Source organism: Papio anubis, chromosome 8 (assembly GCF_008728515.1).
Source record: "Papio anubis isolate 15944 chromosome 8, Panubis1.0, whole genome shotgun sequence".
Lineage (NCBI taxonomy): Eukaryota > Metazoa > Chordata > Mammalia > Primates > Cercopithecidae > Papio > Papio anubis.
In genome coordinates, this window is record NC_044983.1 from 128,555,459 (window position 1) to 128,568,108 (window position 12,650).

Below are 12,650 nucleotides of genomic sequence, written 5' to 3' on the forward strand. Positions count from 1 at the left end.
ATTTCTTAATAGAGACGGGTTTCACCCTGTTAGCTGGCCAGGATGGTCTCTGATCTCCTGACCTTGATCCGCCTCCGCCTCGCCTCCCAAAGTGCTGGGACTACAGGCTTGAGCCAATCACACCCGGCGAAAAGAAGTTTTTCATGCTCCAAAAGCAAAACCAACTCACGCAACAGGAAGTTGCTGAAAAGAAGGGCAACTGCAACTCCCACCATGGCCAACCAGAGCCTTGGGGAAGTCGGCCTCAGCCTCCCGTCTCTGGGTGCTTTTTGAATGTCATTTGTGACCAACAACTTGTTTGCTCTGTTTCTCATTTGTACGAGGGCAGACACTGGAGGTTTCACACAGGGGTCTGATGTGACCAGTGGCAACCTGATGAGAAGTTGGAGTTGGGGGCCAAAGAAAGCCAATGTCAAGCTTGAGCTGTGTCCAACAGCCCAGGATCATTTGGGGAGCAAGGAGGTCAACTGGCTACCAAGAGCAAACTCTGGAAAAGATAGTCAGGAATGATGCTGGGATTTCAGATCAAAACCAACTGTAGTGATCTAGGGGCACCCTTAGACATTATGGCCAGACCAACCAGTCTCCAAATAACTTGGGGTACAATCAGATCAGATGCTCAACGCTATGTGTGACATCCCTTCTCCAGTGAAACAGAAACAGTGGCTGTGAATTTTTCCCCAATTCCTATCAGTTTCAGATTACACACTCAGGACAGGGAAAATGTATCACACGCACTGTGGAATGAATCGTAAAAGGGGAAAGAGGACTCTGGTGGGCTAAGCAGTGGCCCTCAGAAGATATGTCCATGTCAAATCTCTTGAACTTGGGAATGCAAACTTGCTGGGAGAATTTTTTGCAGGTATAATTAATTAAGGATCTTGATATGAGATCATCCTGGATTACATGAGCTGGGATGAAGTCCATTGGAAAGTATCCTTAAGAGGAAGGAGAGGGAGAATTGAAATAGACACAGAGGAGAAGACCATGTGAAGACAGAGGCACAGAGCGGCCTGAGCAGCCACTAGCCAAGGAATGCTGAGAACAACCTGGAGCAGTAAGAAGCCAGGACGAATTTCCCCTAGAGCCTGTGGCAGAGGGGCGGCCCTGCCAGCACTTGATGCCAGAGTTCTAGACTCAGAGCTGTGAGAGAATACACTTTTGTTTTTCTTGTGTGTGTGTGTGTGTGTGTGTGTGTGTGTGTGTGTTTTGAGACAGAGTCTCCCTCTGTCTCACCCAGGCTGGAGTGCAATGGTACAATCTCAGCTCACTGCAGCCTCTGCCTCCCAGGTTCAAGTGATTCTCCTATCTCAGCCTCCCGAGTAGCTGAGATTACAGGTGCCCACTACACCCTGTTAATTTTGTATTTTTAGTAGAGACAGGGTTTCACCATGTTGGCCAGGCTCATCTCGAACTCCTGACCTCAGGTGATCCACTCGCCTCGGCCTCCCAAAATGCTGGGATTATAGACGTGAGCCACCGCACTCAGCCCACTTTCATTGTTCTAAGCCATCCTGTTTGTGGTAATTTATTACAGAAGCCACAGGAAACCAACACAACGGGCAAACCCAGCAGTTGTACCCGCCAACTCCAGAGTGCAGCCTCTGTTCCCCGGTACACTCGCCAACTCCAGAGTGCAGCCTCTGTTCCCTCGTACACTCGCCAACTCCAGAGTGCGGCCTCTGTTCCCCAGTACACTCGCCAACTCCAGAGTGGGGACCTGTTTCCCTCGTACACTCGCCAACTCCAGAGTGGGGACCTGTTTCCCCAGGACTCATGAGAGTGTCAGATGGTCACACGTTAGCTCAGAAGCAGACACTGGTATATAAGCAAATCAGGTCACTGCAATTTCAGGCAACCAAGGGGTTTTCCAGACCCGGGGCTTGAAACCAAGCCCATGGCATACGCTTCCCGAGGACAGCTGGCCCCAGCTAGAGACACAAAACCAATGTCTGGGGCCAGGTAGGGTGGGCTGATAAGATGACGACCGCTCACTTCTAGCATGCTGCGAGGGGCTGGGCTCACTCCCCCTCAGTGGCGTGACTCTGCAGAAGAGCAGCTCATCTAAGAGCCAGGCAGCAGCGCAGGCAGCCGCCATCCTGCTGTGGTTGCCAGAATGAAGCCAGATTCATAGACACAAACACTGGCCCCACCTCTCCCCGGCAGAGACCCTACACAAGTCACTCAACCTCTCTGGTCTGTTTCCTCTTCCATAAACTGGGAATGACAACAGAATTTATCACACAGGTCACAGAGCACCTGGGTGGAATCCTAGTCCTATAGCTAATACTTGTGAAGCTCTTAGGACTGAGTCCAGCACACAGCTAACTCCACGGACACGTTTGCTATAGACCAGATTTAGAACAGCCCAGAACTGGAAACAACCCAAAGGTCTATCAACAGGTGAATGGAAAAACAAACTGTTGCACATACATAAAAGGGAATATACTTCTCAGCACTAAAAAGGAATACACTGTTTTTTAAGAGACAGGGTCTCTCTGTCGCCTAGACAGAATACAGGGGGCAATCATAGCTCACTGCTCACTGTAACCTCAAACTCCTGGGCTCAAGCGCTCCTCCTGCCTCAGCCTCCCAAGCAGCTAGGACTATAGGCATGCACCACCATGTCTGGCCAATTTTTAATTTTTTTGTAGAGACAAGGTGTCGCTATGTTGCCCAGGCTGGTCTTGAACTCCTGTGCTCAAGCAATCCTCCTGCCATGGCCTCCCAAAGTGCTGGGATGACAGGAATGAGCACTGCACCCAGACTAGGAATAAACTATTGATCCACTCATTAACATGGACAAATCTCAAAATGGTTACGCTGAGTGAAAGAAGCCAGACCAAAAAAAAAAGAGTACATACTATACAATGCCATTTATATAAAAATCTAGGAATTGCAAAGCAATCTATAAGGGCCAATGCAGAACCAAGTTGCCTGAGGAGGAGGGAGAAGAGGATTATCAAGGGGCACAAGGAAACACTTGGGGTGATGGAGACGTTATTCTGATGACAGTGATGGTTTTACAAATGTATATACATGTCAAATTTAGCAAATTCTGCCCTTTAAATATGTGCAGTTAATGTACTTCAATCAGCCGTTTTTAAAAGACACATATAAAAAGAGAGAGAATGAATGACTTGTTGCTTATGAATGAATAATGTCACATTATCTCACGAGCACCAGCTCGGCGGCCCCCAGTCGATTGTGTCTTGTTCTCTCCACCCCCACATGGGGCCCGGTGCTGAGCACCACACAATGCATTGCTCAGCAGGAACAGCAGAATGCCAGACCACACAACTCACCTTCCCAAAGAGGTGGGACACCACCATGTCTGGCAGGGCTTGGGTCCATCCGGAGATCTAGGGAGGAGTAAAGTGGGTGGATTAGAAACCAGGAGCTAACAGTAGTGAACAAAGTCAGCAAAACCCCACTTCCCTGGGGGGACAGTGGCATTGCCAGACTCCCCTCTGCATGCAGGCCTCAGGGACATCCCCGTGATAAAAACTCAGTTCCTATCTCCAGTTCCCTCCTGGACCTGACCCCCCACATGCAGGGCCTGGGACTATATCCAATTCCTTATTTTCAGAGGCCCATGCACAAGAAATCCACAGCAAATGAGCACTGAATAAAGATCCAGCTACTGCTAGCTTACCCTGCTCAAAACATTCACCAAGTCTTCAGCAAAGAGGGCCGTCCATTCACCTCTTCTAAAAACACACTGAACTCCCCCGTCTACGCCCCCGGATATGCTTGGCTCCCAACTGTCCCTCTCTCTCATCTCCAAGCCAGTTTCCCCTTTCTAAGTATACTGACATTACCAAAGACACTGACAATCTTCTTTTTCCTACCTCTCCCCAGTGACTAGGTTTGCAACAGGAGCTCTATAAATGGTAGGATACAGCAGGAGCTCCATAAATGTGTGCTGACCAAAGCATTGGGCAAAAATAAGTAGCAGAGAAGCTCTAGACCTAAGGGTCTTTGGCTGGCCCTTGCCTGCCACAGCCCAGCTGTGTGGCACTGGGCAGTCTGCATACCTCTGGGTCTCAGACTTCTAATCTGGAAATGGGAGTGCCAGGAACTTCAAGGCCACAAGGCAAGGTGAGGAGTGCAAGAAGTAACTGCACATATCACAGTGTCTAATACCAATGCCTGGTACTCAGAAGGCTGGGGTTGAAAAGGAAGGGAATACTACGGCTATTAAAGCCCTGCAGACCTTCCCCAGGCTTCACATTAGCCAGTGGTCGACATCGCCAGACCTTCGAGTCTGGCTCAGAACAGGGATCATGAAGCACAGCGGGTGGACTGGAATGTCACTTCCTTTGCTGGAAAATCAAATGAAAAACAGAAGCGTGTTCCACTCCTGAATGTCATACAGGCAGGAGGGAAGGGGTCCTGCATTCTGGAGGAATGTTCAAAGAACAAACACAAAATCACAGTGGCTAGGACAGGGCGGGGGATGGAGCAAGAGGCACGGCCCCTTCAAACCCTCAGTCCCTGGCAGCCACCCAAAATTTGGCAAAACTGCACTTGCAAAATGAAAAGCTGAGATCACTTCAGCTTTGTCCTATTTCAACTGGAATGACCTGCCCATCTCCTCGGCAAACACTGAGGCCTTTACAGGGCAAAAAACCAAAAATAAACACCACAATGACAATTTTTAAAAGATAAACAAGGAACCTTAGGACACCAGCCAGGGCACAGCTTCCCAAGACAGCACAGGCCCCTTTTCCTCCAGGCAGCCCAACCTGCTGGCCAGGCCTGCCTGTCTCCCACCCCGGACAGGAGCCCCAGGGGCAAGGATGGTCAGATCCACGAACCACGAAGTCAAAGCAAGCTGCATCCAGTCCCTATTCTACTGCCTAGCTTTATGTGGCCCTGGACAATCCCCTTAGCCACACCGAGTCCTCACTTCTGAAACGCTGATAAAAATTCTCACCTCCTAGAGTTACTATGAAGATTAACTGCGGTAATGCACACATAGCAATGTAGAATGAAACTAGCACATGGTAAACTCTCAATCTACATTAGCTAATTATTATCGTAAAATTTTGTGGCACACTAAATATACATTTATTTTTTTTTAATAATATGTGAATGAATTCCTAAGATTAGAGGCTTTTGTCTTGTTCATCTCAAGAAGTTTTGTTCTTCAAGATGCTCAGCATCTTGACCAAAGCCTGGCACAAGTTAGGTACCCAGCCAATACTCATTAACCCAAGCAATGCTTATCCAAGCTGGCTCAGGGACCTGCATCCCAGTGCTTTCCCTGGCTTAGACAGCTTGGTGGTATTTAAGTCTTCTGAATGGCAAACGGCTGAGGTCATGTGTACTATTCTAAGCAAAGCAGAGGGAACTGGAGTGGGCAGTAGAGGGTAGCGGAGGAGTGGGTAAAGAGAGAGCTCGTAGCTCCAGGGCTCCACCAGCCAGAGGCTGTGTGCACCTGTCCCTCTGCCTGCAGGGACTCCGCCTGCCTGACAGGCCCCCACCTCACCTTGGAGGCGGCCCAGTCCATCCAGCCTTCTGCACAAGGGTTCACGTTGATAAGGACGAGGCCCTCCACCATCTCAGGGTTGTTTAGCTGCGATTCAAGACACAAAGTGAGACAGACATCCCAGCAATCTGAAACACTAGGAACTTTCCAAGGCAAACCGAAGCTTGAGAGAAGTACCCAGAAAAAGGCAGTGTGGGCAGCAGAGCAGGCTGCTGCCCCCTGGCCCCACCCCATGCAAAACTGAGGTTCCAGCACAGCAGACACGGGATCGGGTCCTAGAGAGAGTGGGAAGGAGAAAGAGGAAGTGCAAAAGAAGTAGGAAGCCCGCCACATTGCAGACCTGCCTTGGGCAAGTCACTTCAACCCATGGAGGCTCAGCTTCCCCACCTGTCAAATGCGTGTAATACACTATCAACCTCATCAATCAAACAGGGTACACAAATGCTCTCTAGCTGTGGCAGTAACAACTGTGTTACTTCCAGAATATATAAACACACACACACACATACACACACACACACACACAGAGTTATGCATCGCTGAATAACAGGGATACTTTTGAGAAAATTCATCATTAGGAGATTTTGTCATCGTGTGAAGATCTCAGAGTGTACTTACACACACTAGATGGTATAGTCTACAACTCACCAAGGCTGTACAGTACAGCCCATTGCTCCTAAGTTTGCTGTACAAACCTGTATAGCATGTGACGCTACCGAATACTGCAGGGAATTGCATCATGATGCTAAATATTGATGTATCTAAGCAAATCTAAACATAAAAATGGTACAGTAAAAATGAATCATTATAATCCTATGGACCCACTGTCAAATATGCAGTCTGTCATTGACCGAAATGTCATTATGTGACGCAGATACATATAGATATAGATATGTACACCTGGGGTTCAGTTGAGACATTTTTTAATTTGCTGAGAGTCTATATGGCCAGACCATTTTGTATTCATGTCAGCATTTCTTTCTTTTTTTTTTTTTTTGTAAGATGGATGTTGTAGAATCATGTCAGTATTCCTAACCTCTAGCAAAGCCCAGCAAATCATAGGCAGTCAAAATACCTATGGATGAACAAAATGAGTATTGTTGCATTCTTACATAATTGCTTGGTGAGGATACAAAGGAACAGTGGCTTTTGACCTGAGCCCAGAGAAATAACAATGACAACTGTCATGAAAACTTCCTGTGTCTGATTCTAGTTTAGAATCAGTTACGAACCAGGAGTACCCTGACTGCAAAAAACCTGTACAGCTGTTACAAAGCAATGTCATAGCAGAGTACTCAGTGAGCACGGAGCGTCCTCACTAGATGGCTAAGCAGACAAAGTCAATGACAAAAGAATGTGTCCAGTATCACTCAAGAGTGGAGGAAGAGAAAAGGCTGAGTATATACATATATATACACACACACACACGTATATGTGTATATATATGAGTACTCACGTGTCACACACACACACACACACAAAACTGTGGAGCATACGGGTCATTTCTTTTTCCCTTTTGGGTTTTCAATGCTTTTTCCAAATGTCTTCCTTCATCTTAAAATGTTATTTAAAATGCGATTTTCAAAAAATGCCAAAGCACTCACAGCAAATCGAGTTAGGATGTAGGCGCCTGCTCCTGTTCCCATGCCAATAATGCTTTTCAGCCTGGAAGCAGAAATACAAATGCATGTCACACAAGGAGAGAGTGACAGGAGCCCCCAAGGACCCACTTAGCACTTCCTGAGGGTGACCACCTGGCTAGGCAATGCGGGAGTATGCTGCCGTGACTGCCTGCACAGCCCTGAGGTTACTGTGCTTTAGGACTGGACAGAGACCGCGACCTTGGAGAGCCGCGCCCCTTATCCTCACTTCCCTCCTGGCCGCCACCCAGGCTCTGAGAGACCGTCTGACATTTCGGGAAAGCCCGTTACGGCATCATTTCTTCCCACTCTTAAGCTTTATTTTGGATTCTAAAACTTGGAATGAAAACAAATTGAGCAAGAACCATGAAGTTATCATTATTTGAAGAGCTCAAGACAGAGATGAACACTGGAAAAATGAGGGTGTGGAGAGAAAAGCTAAGGTCTCAGGCAACTCCATTCCAGAACATTCCATGGGAAAGAGAAGGGAATGGAAGAACAGGAGGCAAGAGCAAATGGGTGGGGCGGCTGCCATCACACAACATAACATTCATGCAAGAGGAAAACTGAAGTTACAGGAGGCAGACTAGAGCTCAGAGACTGTGTGAAGAACAGTGTTCACAGAGTGACAAGCTAATTTCTTGCCTCATCTTTAAACTGCAACCTTAATTTTAGTGGTCAGTCCAGATCAAAGCCAAGGGGCAGGAAGACGCTAGAAGCCAGGCTTCTCTGCAAACGGAGGAGGAGCTGATCCCTCGCTCTTACCCAAACTGTTGAAGGACTCCAGGAAGCATTTCAGCCAGCTGATCCATGGAGGGGTACATGTACCTGGGGATGACACAGAGAGGCCATTAGTGAGCGCCCAGAGAGAAACGGGTAATCGAAACAGGGACACGCTTGAAGGGTGGGGCCATGCAACAGACTGCCCCATGCACATAGACCCCCCAGTCTAGTCCCTTCCCATCCTCCTTCCAAGACCCTTGCAGCACACCCTATCAATTGCTTCCTATGAGCCAGGTCTCATGGACGCATTTTGGGGCATTATTAGCTCATTCAGTTCTCACAATAACTCTAGAAGGCTGCTAGGATTTTCCCCCCAGCAAGATTATAAATATCACTGAGGCTGAGAGATGAGCCACTTGGCCTCACGAGAACAGTAGATGGTTAGCCAGAAACACGTCCTCACTGGGTTTGGTTTTGGGTCTAGAGTGTTGCAGAAACTGACTAGAAGGCATTTCACAATTCCAGCCTCAGGGAGAAGGAATTAGATCAGGCATGAATGAGTTCCATCCGCAAAGGAGTGACTGATGCTCACACATGCCGGGCTCTTGGTGAGGCAATGGCAGGGGCCTGTGAGCAAAGCAGAGGCAAACCAGGACAGGAGCCAGCCCTCAAGTCAACAGAAACAGGGGGGTGTGACTCATAACAAAGGCTATCGAAAGAGAACTGCCGTGATCAGGTGATCAGGGAGGGCTTCTCAGAAGAAGTGACGCTGAAAGGGTCATGGGAACCTGATGAGTAAAGCGTGTGGGCAGGGAAGCAGCGTGTTCAGATGCCCTGGGAAGAGCCAGGAAGAGCCCGTATGGTGTGGCTCCACATCAACAGAACCACTGAGTTAGAAGCCGCAGGGCAGAAGAGGGGCAAAGACATGAAGCTCCTCTGAAATGGCCACGCCTCAGTTTGGAGCCAGCAGCTCCTAAGGTGTGACACTGGAGAAGCCACTTAATTGCAGGACCCTCTGTTTCTTCCCTGTTGCCCAGGGCTGGTGTGAGGCAAGGAAGCAGCAGAATTCTACTCCCAGTCCCTCCTGTATAGATGGTGGAAGCCAGAGCCAGGAGGAGCCCAGCCAGGGATCCCCCACCCTGCTCTGCTGTCTCAGCTTCAGGATATAGGGGGCTCACCCTTAAAGGGCCTGGGAGACTCCCTCTCACCTCTCCCAAGCCCCAAGCCCCACACTCTCCTCTGCCCTACTCCAGGAGGAAGAAACAAGTCAGGCCCCACTCTGACAGTGGGTCCCACGAGATGCACACAAAAACCACCTAGTAAACTAGGGGGAAAACACCCTGTAATATCTAGACCAACTGAATAAAAATTCCTGGGGGTGGGGCTCAGGCCTCAGAATATTTGTAAAACTTCTCCAGGGGGAACTAAGAGTCTCTGCTTTCCCCCTAAGTCTTTCACACTATTCATCCAACCAAAGATAGATTTACTGACATACCTCTGGCTTTATCTGCTGGTTAACAATTAACCATGTCCCACTGTTTTAATACACTTTCAATTTTTGGTCCTGGTCCCATATGGTTAGCGGTACCTTCCCTTCCTCTCTGATAAAGGTTAATTATTAAGGATAATTCTGAACACTAATAAAAAAGGATTTCTATTTATAAATGCCAAGAAGGCCCCTTCTGGAAGACTTTAAACCCAAGAACCTGCTCCTGCCCTGGTTTAATCAGAGCGTCAGGTGCGGGGACAAGAGGGATTATCTCTGAGGTCTGCCTCCCCAATGTGATGCTGATTGGGGGATCCAACAAGCTTGACCATAATTGCACAAGGGGAAATTGAAAGGCCATGCCCATACAGATCACGGGCTGACAAGGGCCAGGCAGTGTAAACACTCTCAACTAAGGCAGTCTGATGTTCCAAAGAGGATACACGTCTCAGTAGATAGGACCAAAGCCAACTCCCCGGTTCTCAGCTGTGCAACCCTTTTCTCTTTTTTGGAGACAGAGTCTTGCTCTGTCACCCAGGCTGGAGTGCAGTGATACGATCTTGGCTCACTGCAACCTCTGCCTCCCAGGTTCAAGGGATTCTCTGGCGTCAGCCTCCCGAGTGGTGGGGATTATAGCCACGTGCCAACACGCCTGGCTAATATTTGTATTTTTAGTGGAGACAGGGTTTCACCATGTTGGCCAGGCTGGTCTCGAACTCCTGACCTCAGGTGGTTCGCCCACCTCGGCCTCCCAAAGTGCTGGGATTACAGGCGTGAACCACTGTGCCCGGCCTCAGCTGTGCAACCCTGAGCAAGGCAGTTAATGCCTCCATGCCTCAATATGTTCATCTGGAAAATGCAGCTAACAATACCAACCACAGAGCTAGCTGTAAGGATTAACCCCAATGTTAAACGCGAACGATGAAGCCTAGCCCACAGGAAGTGATCCATCAACGTTGCTTCTCTCCCTCTCTTTTTCTCCACAACCTTCTAGGTTTTTCACCACACTATTTGGTCATGTCAAGTCCTCCTCCACTTCAGTCCTGTCCAGGCTGAGCACACCTATGGTAACGCCAGCCATGCAGGAAGGCTGGGGCAATGGGGAGGTAGCATCTGATGAGTATCCTGTTTCAGTTTAGGAAGATGAAAAAGTCCTAGAGACAGATGGTGGTGATGGCTGCACAACAATGTCTGAATGTCCTTAATGCCACTGAACTATGTACTTAAAAGTGGTTAAAGTACTAACTTTTATGTTATGTATCTTCCCACAATTTAAAACGTGGTTAAGACGATACATTTTATATTTTGCCACAACTAAAAAGTATTTAAAAGAGCAAAGCAGCCGAACCCCTCCCCGACACCCAGTCCATGCTGTAGAGCTCATAGGGCAAGAGGCTCTCACCCTGCGGGGAAGGAGGCTGCGCCGTCCTGCTGGCCAGGGGCGTCCACGTGGCAGACGGCGAAGTGCTGGGTGATCTCCTGCATGTCCTCGTAGTTGAAGAGGGGATTGTAGCAGGTTTTGTCTGAAGAATAGCAGAGAGGGAGAGACGAGAAAGAACTAAGAGGAGAAAAAAAATTAGGTGTCTTGGTGGCAAAGCTCATTCATTTTGTTTCACTCCTATTCAGAAGAAGGAAGTGAACTTGGAAGAATACAGATGTTCGCGTTTTTTGTTTTTTGGTTTTGTCCCCATGCCCACTTTCTTCTGGTGATAAAAAGCAAGAGTAAGTCATGGGGCAAAGGAGTGGGAGCTGGCAGATGAATCTTGCAGTTGGTGCTGGAAGGGGCTCCCAGGCTGGCTCCTGCAGCTCCTCCAGTCCGTCAGGGTCAGGATGGCCCTGGCGTGAGATGGGTTTGCCCCCCTGATCCTCTCTTTCCATCTGGGCCCACTATACCCTCCTATCTGGGGTACTGGCCCAGGACACACATAATTTTCAAACAAGGAGGAGCATGGGAGGTGAGATGTGCCTCCTCCTTTCATGTGGCCCGGATGAGTCTCCTCACTGCTGAAGCCTAAGAGAGTCGGGCTGCTCACCCTATCTCCTGTCCCTTTTCCTCCTGGGCACTCAGCTAGACAGTACTTCCCAGGCTCCCTTGCAATGAGAAGCAGCCATGTGATCTGTTTCTGGCCAATAGCCTGTGACTGTCACCATTTCCTCACCATACCTGCCACCGAGATCCTCTAAGATCCTCTAAGCTTCTCTCTTCTCCCATCTACCTGCCAGAAGCACAGTTTCCAGCAGAAGGCTCTGCAGCCCCAGGGGATGGCAAACCCCCAAGCTAGAAGGAGCCTGGGTCCTTGAATTGCCAAATAGAACATGTCCCACTCAACACCCACTAAACTCTTACGTGAGGGAGAAATAAAACATACATTGTGTTAAGCCACAGAGGGCTTGGCATCTTTTGTTACAGTGGTAAGCCTATGATAAACCAACAATGAGCCTCTCTACATGGGGAGAGGCTGCCATATGCAATTTCAGTTCCTTGTCAGAGTCAATCAAATAAGATAGTGTAACTCAAAATACCCAGCACGGACCTGGTACAAAATGGATGTAAGGGAAACAGACAGGGGAAGAAGTGAGATAAAAGAAGGTGAGAAGGAAGTAAAAAGTGGTTTTCAGTGGATTTCCGTGAAATCATCCCCAGCCTCAAGGTATTGATAAGCTTTATAGAAACAAATGAAAATCAGGCAGTCCATCATCAAATATCAAGGAAGCTTGCAATGCAACTCAAGTTCACAAAAATTACGGGACCAGTGAAACCTATGTGTCTTCTGATTCCTCACGGAAGAATTCACCTCTACTCCATGAAATTTCAGCATTTAGTAGATTCCATTCCATTTGCGTCTATGAAAAATGGGGAACCCACCTCTGAAAACCCTCCTGGTAATCTTGGAATTCACAGTCTAAACGTTCATGGCGGTGTCACTCACACAGCCAAAAAGTGAAAATGCCCCAAATGCCCATCAACTAAAGAACAGATGGCCGGGCCCAGTGACTCATGCCTGTAATCCCAGCACTTTGGGAGGCGGAGGTGGGTGGATCACCTGAGGTCAGGAGTTCGAGGCCAGCCTGGCCAATATGGTGAAATCCCACCTCTACTAAAAAAACAAAAATTAGCCAGGTGTGGTGGTGGGTGCCTGTAATCCCAGCTACTCGAGAGGCTGAGTAACAAGAATCGCTTGAACCCAGGAGGTGGATTACAGTGAGCCAAGATCACACCACTGCACTCCAGCCTGGGCAACAGCACGAGACTCTGTCTCAAAAAAAAAAAAAAAAAAAAGAAAGAATAAAGTGTGGTAAATTCATA

At 48.4% G+C, this 12,650-nt stretch overlaps 1 protein-coding gene across 3 annotated transcripts in view; it reads right to left on the reverse strand.

Moving 5' to 3' along the window:
- Positions 1–12,650, reverse strand: part of NDRG1 (N-myc downstream regulated 1) — a 59,878-nt gene that overhangs the window by 13,895 nt on the left and 33,333 nt on the right. For all 3 annotated transcript variants that reach the window (XM_003903183.4, XM_009213627.4, XM_009213626.4), the window contains 5 exons: positions 10,746–10,866; positions 7,900–7,962; positions 7,099–7,159; positions 5,495–5,581; positions 3,306–3,362 (listed from right to left, as the gene is read on the reverse strand). In XM_003903183.4, coding sequence (XP_003903232.2) covers positions 3,306–3,362; positions 5,495–5,581; positions 7,099–7,159; positions 7,900–7,962; positions 10,746–10,866 — 389 coding nt within the window. The remainder of the gene's footprint in view (positions 1–3,305; positions 3,363–5,494; positions 5,582–7,098; positions 7,160–7,899; positions 7,963–10,745; positions 10,867–12,650) is intronic.